The sequence below is a fragment of the Epinephelus lanceolatus genome, chromosome 15 (assembly GCF_041903045.1).
Source record: "Epinephelus lanceolatus isolate andai-2023 chromosome 15, ASM4190304v1, whole genome shotgun sequence".
Classification (NCBI taxonomy): Eukaryota; Metazoa; Chordata; class Actinopteri; order Perciformes; family Serranidae; genus Epinephelus; species Epinephelus lanceolatus.
This window is the reverse complement of record NC_135748.1, coordinates 43,214,132-43,231,548: the sequence shown is the minus strand read 5'-3', so window position 1 is coordinate 43,231,548 and position 17,417 is coordinate 43,214,132. Positions and strand designations below refer to the sequence as shown.

Genomic DNA, 17,417 nt, shown 5'->3' with positions numbered 1-17,417 from the left:
TTTATTTCCCACACACTTCCACCCTCCTCCGATCAAACAGTAATCAGTCATGTTGTGTTTCAGAGGACACGTTACTGTCCGTCATCTGTCTGAAAGCTGTGATTGTTTGATATAATTACTAATATGTTTAATTTTTGAATGCAGCTACTCACTCTGTTTCAGTTCATGTTGCCTTACGCTTTATTTCTGTTTGTTTTAAATGTGCAGCTGTGAGAGACTCAGGAGAACATCAAGCTCAGACGTGTAACACAATCCTGTTTGTCTCCAAGTCACTGTTACTAGGTTCAGGTCAGAACTGGAGGACGTGTCGGCCTCAGTGGTGTGTAGACAAACTAGACTGGGAGTATGTGGCCCAGTTTGGGGCCAGTATGATCTGCACACTATGATATTTCTGCACCAGCATTTCTATTCTTCCTTCCTTCACCAGGTGACTGTGATCATGATGTTAATGTGAAGGTACTATTTCCTTTGTCAGCCAATACAGACGTGTCATGGTAACACCCAGTTTGTGTCTGTGTTTTATTTCTGTTGACTCTATGATTGTTTTTTAAACTTGTTAATTTATGATTAATGTTTGTAGTTTCATATGCAAACACACATTTGATGAGTTATAACAACTGAACTTCATTTGAGGACGTTGGCACCAGTGAGGTGTGACAGACAACAGGACGTTCCTCATTCAGAGCACGACTCGGGGAAAGTTCATGCAGAGTTCCTAAATGAACAAATCACAAGACTTTTTAATTCTGTTGCACTATTTGTAATTCAGTTTTTGCACACCAACGTTCAGCTGAACAGTTTTAACTTTACTACACATTTGTGACTATGAAGAAAAACCCATGGCCCCCGCATGACATCACTTTGATTCTCCAAACGACTTCCTGTTCAAAGACAGTGTTTAGTTTTTTGTACTTATCAGGTCTGACTGATCCCAAACAGCCAGGAGACATTAAATATGCAGAGCAAACAGCAGCTGACGTCTCAGGAGGATATTCTAACTTGTGCTATTTTACTAATTTACAGACCCAAATAATCACCAGATGAACTGATAACTAAATAGTTGCAGCTGTTGTTGACGTCAGCTGAGGTAAGAGACATTTTATTTTCATAATCTGGATGAACAAAGCTTTAATAAGTCAAACATTTGTCATGTTTTCATGTGAAAGACTTCAGTGAAAAAAACACAATGGTGCTGTTCTCCTGTAGGGTCACATGGGGGCGCTAGACATGTAAGCAGCTGTATTCAGCTGGAAGGTTTTCAGTCCTCAGACATCAGACTGTGTTCAGTGTCCTCATATACCACCCAATATCATTATTAAAATATGTTCTTTATGCACTGAGCAGATGTCTGCACAGATACTGATGCAATAAGTTATTTAAAGTGACTGTCAAATAATTAACATATATGAAATCAGAGTCTTTAATCAGACACATGTCATCAGCCTTTCACATACATATCAAATCCTTATTGACAAAATGAAAACATCAACAACAAAAAAAATTAACAGACATTCAGGAGGAATATTTATATGAAAACATTAAACAAAGAGCTCAGATGGTTTTCACAGCTTTGTTATTATTTTGAGTCAAAAACAGTCTTCATGTTCTGTTTAGTTTCATTTTCAAACACTTAAAGATTCAGAGTGGATAAATTTGGATTACGGATATGATACTAGTCTGATCATCAAATTTATGATGTGTAGTTCTTTAGATTCTGTATTGTTGTTATTGTAGGTATCACACAGGACTTTTATCAACAATAAACCAGCAGCAATGTTTCTGGACACATTTCACAGAATGAACAGTGAATACAAATGTCCTTCTTAAATTTAAGACAATAATAACTTATGAATAATATCTATGTTTGATTTTGAAGGAAACTTCCCTGACTTTATTAATTGGTGAGGATACATCAGTATGGAAAATTCCAGATATTTATTCCAGTTAAAGTTATCAACAAATCTAGACCAACATGGTGCAGCAGCAGGAGTATTAATGAGATATTAGGGACTGTTCATTACTTATAAGGGGGGAGGGTATGGTGCAAACAGGGGGAGGCATGTCTAATAATTTTTTAAACACTGGCAGGGAGTTATGTTTTTTATTTTGGTTTAGGGGAGAGGCATACAGCTTTAAATGACTCTGTTTTGTATACATTTCATCACAAAAATGTTTTTAAAGGAAACATGCCTTCCAAATTTTCATATGTTTTCTTTAAAAAAACAAAAAAACACACATTTTAAAAAGCAAATGTTTTTTTTTTTTTTAAATTTGAAAATCTTTAAAAAGTGATTTTAAAAGTTTTTTTTTCAATTTCGAAAAAGCTTTAAAGTGTTTTTTTAAGACAACATGGAGGGCATGTTTTCCATAAAAATCAAATTTTAAAACACAATTTTTAAAGTTTTTTCCCCTCCAATTTTTAAAAAGCTTGAAAGGTGATTTTTTAAAAGCAATTTTTTTTTTTTTTTTTTTTTTAAGATTTTTTCAATTTAAAAAAAAAATGTTAATCATCAAAATTACACCTTTTATCACAGCAAGAAACTGTGAAAATCAAAATCTAAAAAAACTCCTTTATGGTGGAGGGAGGGTCATGGATGTTCCTCCAGTCACTCAGGGAGGGTGAAGGGGAAATAGGGAGGATAAAACAAAAAAAGTCAAACCTCAAATACGCCTCTCCTCTGACAGGTAAAGAACAGTCCCTAAAAACAAAAATAAAAGTATTAAATATTTAAATTAAATCTGTATGAACTGTTTCTGTGTGAGAACAATGATCCAAAACAACTGTGAGACAGTGTGAATTAATTTAATCTCCTCTGACTGTATGAATAATAAACACCTCTCAGGGCCGCACTTTATTTATTTTGACATTATGTCATGTGTTTGTGGAGCAGAGAGAAACACAACTCGTGATCAGGAACAGGAAACGTCTCCTCTCTCTCATCTACACTGAGGCCACGTTGAAGCTTTCATGTCGGCTGTCCTGACAACTGCTCCCTGACTGACAGCTCAGCTGCCCAATGAGCTGCTGACGTTCAGGCAGCCGCGGAGAGCACCGACCAATGGCGTCACTGCTTACCTCCATCGTCCCTCTGATTGGCCGGATAACGACACATCCCACCAATCACAGCTCCGCCACAGGATTCGCCATCGGGGATTTTTTTGCGTCACCTTTTGCTCCTAACTGCGACTGCGCATGCGTGGTTTTGATGAGCCAATGAGGAGCAGTGTTTGGGGGGCTGGAACATTCTAACCCCGCCCCTTTGAGTGACAGCTCTCTGACGCAATCACATTGTGCTTAGTGTGCGACTGAGCGGGACTGACAGCGCGCGGCGCAATCACAGACCGGAACATGAATGTTTAGCGAACACGCAGGTTTTCCGGTCCAATCCCAGAGTGGAGACGAGGCGGGACTTGTCGTTACCAAGGCGAGACTGGAGTCAAGTATAAAGGGAATAACATGGTGTCCCAGCGGCTGTTTATGTTTACTTAAAGAAGACATTTGGACGGAAGCTGTGCGGGACACTGCGGACTCTTCTTCGCTCTTTGCACTTTAACTTTTTTGTATGTTCAGATTTACACGGCCCGTGGCATGTAGATCTCATATTTCACTAATGTGCCAGTCTTACAAATGGAAAGGGGGCTTCACTTTGGAAACGTGAGCATTTCCCTGGTGCTCCTCTTGTTGCTCAAAGCGCTCATCGGATTCGGGACTTCGCACTCGCAGGGCTCCGCCGTCGGGAGGGAGCCGCAGTCCGCCGCGCGGGGCTCCAGCTCGGAGGAACATGGTGCCGGAGTCATGGAGCGGGCCAGGGGCAACGTCGGCGCCCCGGTCATCGTAGCAGACGTCACCGTGGAGGACGACGACAACGGGTCGGCGGGGGAGGGCGACGAGGCGCACGGAGAAAGTGGCGGAAACGTCCAACCGACGAGGTACGGTTTATAAAAGTATAACGGCGAGCTAGCAGCTGTGCACCCATTATCGGACACTTTCAGTTTGACACGAGTTAAACACCTGCACGACATGGACACCCCTCACACTGACACACTAACAACAGCAAACAGTCAAAAACTACATTTAATTTTAATTAGACGAGCAACAACGTCACATTCAGTGTGTGTATCCAACTAACGGTCAGTCTCGTGCTAAGGGACTGTTCGTTACTAACCACAGGGGGCGGGTGGCTGCTGTGCGAGGCTGCAGCGATACACAGGTTCTAACAGTGACAGAAAAGTTGTCACACCGTGTACATCTACTCATCCACTCAAATACAATATCTCCCCTTTATTTAACTTATTTTAAAGGGAGAGACTTTTTACACAAACTTCCATTAACAAAATGTTTCAGGTTTCAGTTTTACAGGAAGTCTACAGGCCCTTAAAAAGTCTTAAAATGTCTTAAATTAAGTTTTCTGAATGTAAGGCTTCTTAATAAAAGTCTTGAATTCGGGTCTTAAATAATTTCGTCACACTACCGCGAATATTTCTGCAGCCTGACAGACCCTACGACTGTCTACAGTCAGTATTTCTCTGAATATTTCAATCATAAATAGCATTTTATTTATTTATTTTAGAGGGACAGTGCACAGGTACTTAGCTGCACCAGAGTTTGCTATAAGCTAATTTTCATCTGTCCTCGCAGGGCAGGAAACAGAGAATAATTAAAAGACAATATTATAATAAAAACACAATTACAAGGTAGAACATATTCATGACACAGTGGCTTCAGCAGTAACAATAGCAGGACAACACAACAACAACAACACTGAGATATAACAACATTTATTACAGCGGTCAGATTTTGTGTTCTTTGTACATTAAATACATTAAACTTAAGCTCACCTAAATATTGTCATTTCTCCTCACTGTTCATTTTGAACTGACATCAGTGTGTTCACCTGGAAGGAGTACTTACACATGCATCTATATATAAAATGTGTATTTTCATTGCAGGTTTGGTCTTAAATTTCATATAAGTTGGTAAAAAGAAATCTTAAACCATCTTAAATTTAACTTGGTTATATCTGTGGACACCCTGTTACAGTGATTGCACATTTGTTTAATCAAAAATAGTCCCTCTGTTTTCATTCCTTTGAGGCTCATTCTGACTGATAATAGTATAAATTCTGTACTTCTGCAGTTATCGTACCATGTAAATGTTATCATGTTTATTGTTCTTTGACCGTCCCTAGAGCTACAGATATTTTTCCTTGAGCCTTGCTGAGTGGGTCCACTCCATTTCAGTGCACCACTTTATACTTTGGGACAAGAGGGTTTAAACAGGGAGTAATCTGTCAGCCACCCGCAGATATCAACAAGCAGTGATGTTGGTCTGCAGGGCAAAAAAACCTGCATGGACAGTGATGTCCACAATATGATTTTATGTAAGGTTGAATAAAGGAATGCTTCAAACATCTACATACAGACAGGTGTGTGTGTTAGAGGGACGAGCAGAACACAACTTATAGAACAACTCCTGCACACTGTCTGACATGTAAAACTAATGATGAAGGTCTTATTACCAAAACGTTGCAGCTTTAGAATCAATATTTCTGCACGTTAGACAGTGTGCGGGAGTTTTTCAGTTATGTAATCCTGAATGACAGTTAACAGTCCTCTGTGTTATCAGTCTCCCTGATGTGCCTGTGATAGTGAGGCCCATGTGGTTGTGGTGATTGTAAACACTGCTGCTGAATTTGGTATCAGCCAGCTAACATTCCTGTGGCACGGTGCAGACTCCACCTACTTGGCACACCGCAGAGGTACGCCAGTGTACTTATGGTGCAGACCCAGTCAGTGTGTTTCCAGTCACAGTGAAGTGGAGCTGCAGTCCCAGCTGGACGAGGACATTTAACTGGCCTACTGTCCTTGTCCCAGTATACAAGCACGGGAGGGGAATCCATTTATTGAGCCAAGTATGTGCGACTCCTCTACGATAGGTGGAGATATGCCCCCTTTCAGCTTGTTAGTATTGGACCTTTTTCCTGTTGACCTATTACGTCACAGACCAAACAATGGACAAACAAGTTAGCTACGGTTAGCTAGCAGCTAACTGCTACCATGGTGGACAACTTTACAGCTCTGTACATTTGGTCCGTCCAAAAAGTCACGGCTCTGGATGTAGATTTCTCCATGTTGTTACCGGCTTCTTCTTCTTCTCTTACACATTTAATGCTATTGGACTTCCGGGTCAAAGCCCGGGGCGGAAACTGTGGAGCATGCTCAGAGCGCCTCGGCCAGTTTGGCTCTGATTGACTGTATACATGCAGGAGGAAGTTGACAAGTAGATACAAAATACAACCATTTAAACTCATATGCCCCTCCCCTGTGCTTAAAAAATATTTGACATGCCTTCTTCTTTTTGCACTTCTCCTCCCCCCACATAAATAATGAACAGTCCTTAAGTATTCCTCTGCCTCAGCACATGTGGCGGATGCGGATGCTTGTGTCTGCTGACTCATAAACTTTGCTGTAATGCGTATTATCAAAGATTATCTGCTCTTGTTCTGAATTAATTCTCGCAGAAGTGTCAGAGGGTGCCAGCGAACTCATATGCAGGTGCAGCTACTTTTAGTTATTAGTTGTGGTTATTTTGCACATTACTTCTAATATGTTGTTAAAAGTAATAGTTTTTAGGAAGTAGACTATTCCATTGGTTTGGCATGTCAGGACTAAACACACTGTGGTTCATCGACCAGACAGTTTGTGGTGCAGGATGATGAGTTACTGTATTGATACTGTGTGTATTGACTCATTAGGGACTGTCCGTCATTATGAAGGCTTGCTCAACTCCCTGATTTCATCTTCAGCTTTTGAACTTTTCTTTATATCTTTCTTTAAATTTTAAAAAAAATATTTAAATTGTCTTTACATTTTTTAAGAATACATTCCATATTTTTTTAATTCTTTTTCTTTAAAATTTCTTTAACTTTTTAAGATTGTTCACATTTTCTTTAAACTTTTATAGAGAACATGACTGAATTAAAAAAAACTTAAAATTTTCCTTTAAATTTTTATATAGAAAACATGCCTTAAATTTTTTTGAAAAGTTTTTTGTTTCATTTTCTTGAAATTTTTAATTTTGTTGATAAGTAAAGTACAGTCCCTTAGCAGTTTCCACATTGTTAAATAACTACAGATCCCTGCAGCACTCAGGCAGCGTGTTGACATGTGAAGTCAAACACTTCAGATCATGTATGAAATCTGAATCACTTCCTCAGCTTTAAATTATCACTTGTGTCTGTTAAACTCAGCTGTAGTTGATTAAATACACTCCGACTTTATTCCTACTTTACTCTCCTCAGCTGGTCTGCCTGCTGACAGGAGGAGATAAAGAGTAGACACTATCTCTGCTGTCAGCTGATTAGGAACATTCCCTTAATGTAATGTGATTTCTGTATGATGATACATGGAGAGCAAATTAACTCCAAACTGACGAGTGAATGTGGAGAGAAACACTTGAAACAACACAGGCGGGGTCCTGTTCATCACATCCTACTTCCTGTCAGTCAGGAATGTGTTTATTATCACGTCAACTGAACGAGCTGCAGGTACGAACTTCTCTGTGTGCAAGTACTGAGTGAGATTATAACGGGTATATCCAGTTTGTTAAGGGACTGTTCTTCACTTATTTTATTTATCAGAGGAGGGGGAGGCTGGGGTATGACTTTGCTTTAGTCGTGCAAACGGTTTATTTTTGGACAAATTTTCGATAACTTTACAGTTTTTGGCCGAAATAAATGGTGTGATTTTGGTTATTTTTCAAGAAAACATGCCTTCCAAACCTACTGTGCATGTTTACTTTAAAAATGTCAAATTCAGAAGTTGGGTTTTTTTTATTATTATGGCATAAAAGGTTTAAGAAAATGTAAAGATTAAAAAAAATATATAAGTAATAAAAATTTAAGGATTGTTTTTAAATCTAAAGAAAAATTTACGATTTTTTCTATTTCAAGAAAAAATGAAAGAATCTTAAAAAAGGAAGGCTTTTTGTTTTAAATTTAAGTCAAATGTAAGGTCTTTTTATTGAAAAGAAAATTTAAAGGTATTAAAAAAATGGGGGGAAAAAAATCAAAAGAAAACATAGGCAGGTGTTTTTAAAAAAAAAAAACAGAGGTAAAAAACAACAACAAAAAAATACAACCAATGCACCACCCCTCCATCCTCATAAGTAGCGAACAGCCCCTAAGTTAGTTAGCTCTGCTTAACACAGATATCATCATCCTGGTTGGTGAACTTGTGTTGGACGTAAACTAAAAGCAGTTGTTATCATGAAAAGCAAACATTTGACATGTGCTCTGCTCAGGCACCAAGATCACAAACATACAAAGCATGTTATTGTTTAATGATTATTAGACATGGCGCTCAGGTGAGAATATCTCCAGGATCCTGTCAGTCAAAAGTTTACAGCTTCACACAGACGTCAGGTTTACGGAGCTGTTCGACCTGCTGCTGCTGCACTGAGTGAGATGCAGTTCTTGGTGCAGTGGGTAGGGCATTGATTTTGTCTTCCTTGGTAAACAGTAGGTCTGACGCCCACCTTAGATGTTTGGCGCAGTGTGTTCTTCATGATGCTCCTTCCCTCTGCCATGTTGGTCTTTTTTTTTACAGACACATTAGACTGTGATGCAGCTTCGAGGATCCTTCTTATTTCAGCGCCCTGTCTTTGTTGCTGCACATCAGGTCAATCACTAAATTATTCTCTGTGTAGTCTCACACATGCTGTCTGATTTTCAAGAGGAAGCTGGATCCAAGTCGGTCGTAAAATTAGAGTCAAACCTTTTGAAGTTTTTTGTTGCTGTCTCTAAAACTTTCTGCATCTGTATCTACCTGCTGGTAAAAATGTCGCATGTCTCCCATTTGCCGTCGCTGCGTTTTAATGTTGCGGCTCACTGAAAAGCTTTGTGACAACCCCCAGAGCATCTCATATTAGTTTTGTTATTTGGGATGCCGTACAAACCCCGCTTTGTCACCACAGGGAGCTGCAGAGCACACTGTGCAGTCAGCCCCACGGAGCTCAAGTCAAGAGGAATAATTAGTTGTTGCATGTGTTATTTTGAAGAGTCGTGTAAGGCAGAGGAAAAGAGATGTTTTCACGTTGTGTTATACAAGAACACAGTCTCTGTGTCCTCGCTGCACTGCTGTTTACAGCCAGCGCACCAACAAGGACACAAACTTATATGTGATGGTGCAATAACTGTGGTGCGAGGGCACACACGGTGAAGGATGTCCAGGAGGATGAGAGTCCTGCCTGTCACCTGCTCTACAGTATCAAGAGGAAATCGAAAGTAATTAGTGGAGCAGTTTGCTCTGATAGAAGCTGGTGACTCCCCGTGGGGCACCTCAGCTGCTGCTGCTGCTGCAGGAGAACTCCTGAGCGTTCACCTCGCTGCTGGTCACACCCTGCCGCCGCCGTTGCTCGCTCTCTGTGCCGTCGTCTGTCCCCATACAGCGTCTATATACCAACCTGTGTCTGTCACTTTCTGCAGTTTTCCCTTCCTGTCTCACTTTGTCACACTCTGCATCTCCTGCTTTCAGTTTTCTGTCTCTCATGATCTTTCTCCCATTTTCACAGTTTGTCTGCCACCTCTGATCAGCGTTGGGTCATCCTTTATTATCACTTTTTGGGTGTTACGGTTAGATTATATCGTCTATACCATGAAAAGGTTTAAATGATTCCTTTCTAACTGTTGTAGGGCTGCAGCGATACACTGGTTTCAGAGTACATGTGATATGAAAATTGACAGTTATCACACAGTAGGGCTGCACCATTAATCAAATATTGATCCCAATCACGATTGATTGGGACTTAACAGTCAGCCTGCACTCACGAGGAGCTGTCGTGCTGCTACGTGCGCTCCCTGCAGCAGCAGCCTGTGACAAACTTTCCTGTATGTTGCAACTGGAGATGGCAAAACAAAAGTCATTCCTCATCATCTGTTGTTTGGAAGTGTTTCAGATTCAGGAAAGAATGAATCATATGCAAGGAGTGCATGAGACTCATCTGTGCTGCAGAGCAACACAGATAACTTTTCAAAACACCTGATAAACACCACAATCTGCAGTAGGATGAACACATGAAGGCCAACAAGAATTATGTCCCTACATTACTGTACCGCTACTGCCCGTCCTTGTCCAGCGTTAACTCAGACATACATGACGGTGCTGCTCAAATAAACAGCAGCAGATCACCTACGTGTCCATAAAAGATGCACTGAATTCAGGAGAAGAAGAAGAATCTTATTTGAAGTCTTATTTTGATATATTTATACATTATAGTGTTGCAGTGATTCGCTGGTTTCAAGGTACATTTGCTTATCTGTGATACTGAAAAAACAAAAGTAACTGACAGAGAATCTCTCCTTTAATTGAGACGTTTTCTAAAGGGAGACTTTACACAAATTAACAAAATGGTTTCATCAACAATAACCCTTCTGTTTTCATCCCTTTAAGGCTCATTCTGACTGATGATAAGATCAGTTCTGTAATGCCTTGATACTGTGAATATTTTCTGAGACAGTTATCATACTGGGAAAATCTCATGAAGTTGCAGCCCTGGTACGTTAGCAGGAATGTGGCACAACGTGGAAGTGAAAACAGCACTCTGTTGATATAAATGTGAAAGTGCAATAAAGATATTTTGTCTACAAAACCAATGAATAATCGTGATCATGATTATCATTTTGGTCATAATCGTGCTTCCCTGATCTAAAACATGTGCTCATATCCTTTTGGCTGCGACTGCTTGTCAGACTTTTTACACTTATAATAAAAAAAATTTTTTAAGTTCCAATTAATATAAAGCGTAAAATAAACTTCTGTTGTCATTTATTGATAATGATAATATTTATTGTGTAATAATACTAGAGGTGGGGGAATCGAAATTATTGATATGACAAATACAAGTTAAAATTTAGGTACCCTATTGGAATAATACAATGAGTTGCTTTTTCAGTTTACTAGAAACATTTTGCTGCAATAAAAATGAAGTTGAAGTTGAGATGAACACACTGAAAACCTTATTTTATTAGATAATACAGATGAAGTTTTTATTTGGGGGCAGAATTTACAGCTGAAAAAAGTAATAAATCACAATTTATTTTATCACAATACACAGCATATCACAACATATTTAAAATCGTGATAATGTTGTATCATGACAGAAGTATTGTGATAATATCGTAGTGTGGATTCCTACCCCTGTGTCATACTGTGATATTTTAATACGGTTGATGAGGTTATCGAACTGTAAATATATCACACCATTGCAACGGTGCTCTTTTGCTTTTGTTTATGACCTTTAAAATACTTGAGAAATATTGGCACAAAAGGTCATTTCTGTACTCGTCCAATTGTGTTAAGTATCTGAATATTAACACTGAACTAAGTTTATATTTGTGACAGTTTCACAGTGCAGCCACAGATGGTCTGAATCTACACAGATGACAGTAACAAACAGTGACACTGATGTGTAGAAGTCAGTGAGATAAAGAATTATCCTGTGAGGCCGCTGTGATACAGCCAGACTGTACAGGTGAATTATTCATTAAAAGACTGTCTGTAAAACAACAACAAATAATGTTAAAGATGACAGCTGTTTGCTGAGATAAGAGAATAATGAACCTTATAGTGTCAGAGCACAATAACACCTCTCACACACACCCGTCTGTCTCTTCTTTACATTTACTCTTTGTCTCCTGTTTCATATTTACGCTCTCACCTTACACTGGCTCCTTCCCCTGTGCTCTCCTTTACCTTCACACGTTCATGCTGCTTTTAAATGTCGCCCCATGAGTATATACTCTACTCCATGTTTCCATCCATCTGTCAGGAGAATAGTCGTTGAACTTTAGAAATGTCGTAAGAAATGAAACGTGATTCAGATGTGTTTCCCTTCAAATGGGCCAATTTGAACAGAGACGACTTCTTAAATGTCAGAAAGCACATTTACAGCAGAAGGAAAAGTGTTGTTAAAGAATCAGTTCATTCAGAGAAAGTTCATGCGCATCACTTCAGCAGCACGTTGACATACGGCACGACTGTAAACTAAAGCTCAGAGTGGCTTGTGTTGATTTAAACATTCACAGTGAGAACAGTGAACTTGGATTTAAAAATAGAGAAGAAACTCTGCTGAGCTGTGACTCAGTGTGAAACAGTGAAATCAAAGTTATTGGCTCTGTGACCACGAGTGTCGTAGTGAGGGGAGGAGAGGGGCTGATTATTATGGGCCCCAGTGGGAGGGGCCTCAAACAGAGTTTCTCAAAAGAGTTAGGTTTTTATTTATAGTTGATCAGTGAAGCAACTAAATTAAACTGGCTGAGTCAATACGTTTAAAGACTGAACTGTGTATAAAGACAATAGTGGAAGCTCTCTGAGGCCCCTCGCACCCCTTAGGGATTGTTCATTACTGACAGGGTGGGTTGGTCCAAAAAGGGGGAGGGGCATGTCAAGTCATTGGTCATGGTTTTATTTGTATTTATCTTACCACTGATCTTTAGAGTAAAATGCACTCCGAATTTGGGTAGTTTTCCAAATTTTGGTAAGTTTCAAAGAGAATTTTTGTGCTATATTTTAATGAAATTTAAGAAAACATGGCTTCCAAATTTTGTTGCTAAATTTTGCCAATTTTGAAAGATAACATGCCTTCCAAATATTGGTAGTTTTCCAAATTTTGGTGTAAATTTTGGCAAGTTTCAAAGATAACATGCCTTCCAAATTTGGTGCTATATTTTAATGATATTTTAAGAAAACATGGCATCCAAATTTTGGTGATTTGCCCTCTAAATTTTGGCGCTATATTTTGGAGATTTTTAAAGCAAACATGCCTTGTGATGGGTTTGAACAACATGTTTTCTCTAGAAATCACCCAAATGACACCGTGTATCACAGCCAGAAACTGTAAAAACAGAAATTAACCTTGAATTTTCATATTTTCGACGTTCCTTGGACACATCATGTGTAGCAAACGCTGTCATAAGAAAAAAAACAAAAACAAATCTGAGCTCAAAATAGTGATATTTCATTAAAATTACTTTAATTCTAGGTCTCATTTAAATTTGGCCAAAAATAAACTGTTTGCACAAACTAACCTGCATGAAGGTTGTTTTCAACTCCAGGATTTCATCTTCAACTTTTAACTTTCAAACATCAAAGTTTAAGTTTTAAAAATCTAATAACTCATTTATGGTGGAGGGAGGGTCATAGGTTTTGCAAAATATCTGTAGCTTTTGGGGGGTTGAAATAAAAAATAAATACATAAAGAAGTCCCGCCCCAGCCACCCCTCTCCTCTGATAAATAAAGAACAGTCCCTTAAAGGTTTGTTGTTTGGTAATTGTATAGCCTTTCCCTGCACTAGGGTTCATCTCTAAACGCAGACAGAGCTGAGTGTCTGCTGGAGCACCAACGTACACAACAAAGAGAAATCAGGGTTCAAAAACAGAAAAGACAGAAAGAAAGTAAACTGACTTTTTAAAATAATTAAAGGTGTGTGAGAGAGACCTGGATGTAGAGAGGATGGGCAGGGGGCCCACAGAGCTGATGCTCTGGCCCCAGAGTTTGTTGCAGCAGCCCTGTCCACGTCTAGCATTAATTAGGTCAGCCTTTTGAAAACATATCGCCACTTTGCTTCTGTGACCTTTCCAGGCTTTAGTTGCGGCGCCTGCTGTTCTCCAAGTCAAACACACCAGGTCCTGTGTTGATAATAATAACACCAACACACCCTTGATCAACTTTACAAGAATCATGACCTCACAAGATAAAACCTAAACCAATGAGCATGTGCCACCTTGGAAGGATCTCTGTGGTGCCTTGTTGACAGTGTTGAAACTCTGCCAGTCTGTTGTAAAGAGAATAGACCTCCAGTAAAGTCTTTCTTCTAAATTAGATTTGGGAGTGCAGCACTTCAAACACACACTGTTGAAAACATTTCATGCGGACAGCTTGAAAACCAGTCTCCGCTCAGATGTCAACATTTTTAAGTTTCTGTCAGTCGCAGTTGTTTTTTTATCCCGTTCCCTCCTCCGCCCCTGTTTCCTGTTATCTATAAATATTCTAGATGTTGGCTTTGATCCGGCCTTCAGACTGTGACGGAGGCTGCCGGCTGACGGCTGTCACCTCGCTCTCACCGCTGCCATCTATACATTAGGAACTCTGCTCCCTGTTGTTTACATTAGTGCATATATGTGTGTGTGTGTGTGTGTGTGTGTGCGCGCGAAGGCTTTGTGTGTACGTGTGAATCATGCATGTGACGGCGCTGCCAGGTTTGATGCCTCTGCCAGCGAGCGCTCCATCGGGGCCTGGGGCACCTCAGGGAGCACTTGGAGGTGAGAGGAGAGAGGACAGCAGCTTTGTTTGAACCTGCTCCCCCCACCGCCATCCACCCCCCGCCCTCTGTCCCCCCGCCGCCCCCCCACACCCCCCTCAGGGCCCTGTAGCGGCAACAGCTCTTCTGGGCCGCCTCACTCGCCGGCTGGCTCCCACCAGCCTACTGCTTAGCAACAGCCAATCCGCCGAGCCGGGCGACTTTTTGGCCAATTGCGTCGGAGAGACGGGCTAGTGCTCAGAATTTGAGTTGGCCACATGGGTCTGGCTATAGTTAGGTAAAGGAGGAGGAGGAGGAAGAGGAGGAGGAGGAGGAGGGTTTTTTCCTTTTTTGTTGGGGAGGAAAGAGTTCATTTCCTTGTTGTCTTTTTTTCCTCTCACTTTGTTTCCGTAGTCCACTTTCTGTAACCAGGGAGATGTTGTGGGTTTTCTAAATAGAGACTGTCCCCAAAATAACAGGTCAAGATGAAGATGATTGAACTCCCTCTGGGAACTTTTAATTGAGCACTTTAAGCTCAGTTCTTGAAACTCTGTTCGTGTGCAGCTCTTGTTTCACATCGCAGAGGTCTGAATGTTTAACTCCGGCTCTGTGTCACTTCAAACCAGCTTATATAATGTCTTTTAACCTATTTTATCCTCATTGTCTTCTCCTTATATAACTCTGCTTTTAGTCCTGTCTGCTGTCTTATTCAACTATCACTGGTTTCATTGCTCTCTGTGATATTGCTGAAGTTGTTCAGTGAGCAGCAGCAGTTGCCGATGTGTTGACTTCCTGACTCTGTGACTCTCTGCACTTGATGAACAGTCTGATGTTTGTTTCATAACCGTGTGTAGGGACAGGAATAGTAACCAGCTCCTCATAAATGTGATTGATAAACAATAGTGAGTATGTTACCAAGAGGAATGAGTTTATTAGGTCAGCGGCTATTTCGGTGAGTCGTCAGGAGCCATCCTGCAGCACTGCAGTATGGGTGGGGCAGAGGCAGAAAGGTGGGAAGCTCTCAGAGAGGGAGGGGAGGATGAAAACAAGGAGTTAGCTGATAGTTAGTAGGACCATGCTGTCTTGTTTTCACTCTCGATGTCTCCTCACTGCTTAGCAACAACGAATCAGATCCTGGGATCAGAGCTGCAGCTCAGCCAATCAGGCAGCAGGAGCGTGGCGCCATAGAGTTTGGATTTCACCACGTGTGAGACGCTACGGGTTGGAGAGGGGAGAGGAGAGGCTGACGGCTTTTAAATGGTGTGTGTGTGTTTTTTATGCCAGTATGAGAAGTTTTTTTGAAAACCACACCCTGTGCTCGTTGCTGCGGTGATCTGCTGCAGCGACCCTGGCTGATGGGCGAGTCTTTAAAGCATCACAGGTCCGTCAGTCATTAACAAGGCTTCAGCTGTGACAGTGATCTGACAGAATGTTAATATAACAGGTTTATAGGACAGTTACATAAACCTTCAAGTCTCATTAATCTGTGTTTCAGTGTTATGTCATCGCTGACTGTTTGTTTTCTTTTTTTAACTTTGACATTTAATGCGGCCTCACTGTAAGAGTTCATTTACATTAGATTAAAGCACATGAAGGAGGAACATGTTCATGTTTGCTGAAGGAAAAGAGAAGGATCTGGTTTCATGCTGCGATGTGCCAACTGCCTGCAGCTCCTTTAATATCCTGAATTGAATTATGGGATTACAGCAATTAAAACGCATATCTAAAAAACGTAAAAATTTATTCAGTGTGTCGTTTGTTCTCTCTGTCAGCAGGTTTAGATATCTGGTGTTCTTCTGTTTCCATATTGTGATCAAACTGGACTCTGCTGCTGACACGTTAAAACCAGTAAGAATGTGCGGAGTCCAGAGGAATGCACTTGACTCTTTCCTCCCTCCAGCTGGTGCAGCTGGTGGTGCTGGGTGCGGCCGGCTCAGAGCTGCATCCATAACTTTCTCCCCACGTGCTCCCCATGCTCTCGTATTTTTGTTCTGCCGCTCGGTGGCTGCGCGGCAGGCTGAGTGGCAGCTGCGCGGCAGCACAACTCCACACTCAAGTGTGCATCCAGGCTGCTCGCTGTTGCATGGTTACAGGCAGCTCTGCCTCACCATTGGCTCAGAGTCTGCAGAGCCGCTCAGCCATTGGCCAAGCAGGGAGAAAAACAGTGCTGCCATTGGCTGCCGGGGAAGTGTAAGGCTGTTGCGATTGGTCGGTCTCTGCGGCTCCCGCTCCTTGGAGACTTGGCCTGTGTAAACATCCTGGTTGCTTCTTTCAATGGAGTGTGTTTACCAGCAGCTCGGTTGTGCCGGTGTGTGTGTGCAGACTGAGGCTGAGTGTCTCTGAGGAGCAGAGAGTCTGGTGAGAGCGAGGCTAATTGGCTCCCTGCTTCGCCATACGCTTTGTGATTGAAGAAGCTCTCTGCACTATTATGACACTTTGACAGCGTTACAGGCGAGGACGCTAACAACCCTCAGTCTGCTGGCAGCCTCGCCACTTTCCCTCTTTCTCCCTCTTCATTCTCCTTCCAACGTCTTCTTCAGTGTCTCCGCCGCCTGCATCTGTCACAGTCGGCAGCGGCAGCCCCACAGGCTACATGTTATCCCTTTGGTGACGAGCAGACCGGCATTGTCTCGGGGCTCAGACGTGGAAAATAAATTGCCTGGAGTTGTAAATGATAGTCGGGCTGTTTGTTTTGTTTGAGCTGTTTTTATTGTTGGCTTCAGTACTATTTTTATAGCTGCCCCTCCTCCACTGCTTGTTTTCTCCATCACCATCATCACCACACACCTAAGTTGTAGAGTTAATTGCCCCCCCCACTCCGACCCCCCTCTGTACTCCGTCTCATTCTTTATGTGGAGTACAAAGAGTCCACACCAGCCTTTGATCCCCCTCAGAATGAAATTCCTCTATCTCTGCTCAGCCTCGCTCCATCTCTCAAGTTGAACTCGATGCTCTCAGTGACTTCTTCCTCACTTCTACATTCACAGCATGACTCTGAGGGGGTGGGGCCGGCCGAGCGAAGGCCGCCAAAGCTTCCACCCTCTCAGAGAGCCGACTGCTTAGCAACAACCAATCAGCCTAATATTTTTGGCAGGTTGTGGCAGCCAATGGAGAGGGTGA

At 41.4% G+C, this 17,417-nt stretch overlaps 1 protein-coding gene across 1 annotated transcript in view; it reads left to right on the top strand.

Annotated features, from left to right (window-relative positions):
- Positions 1–3,439: 3,439 nt before the first annotated feature.
- eif2ak3 (eukaryotic translation initiation factor 2-alpha kinase 3) overlaps positions 3,440–17,417 on the top strand; it is a 53,460-nt gene continuing 39,482 nt past the window's right edge. Inside the window, exon 1 of the mRNA XM_033642796.2 lies at positions 3,440–3,930. Within this exon, the coding sequence (XP_033498687.1) occupies positions 3,629–3,930 (302 nt within the window). The 5' untranslated portion in view covers positions 3,440–3,628. The remainder of the gene's footprint in view (positions 3,931–17,417) is intronic.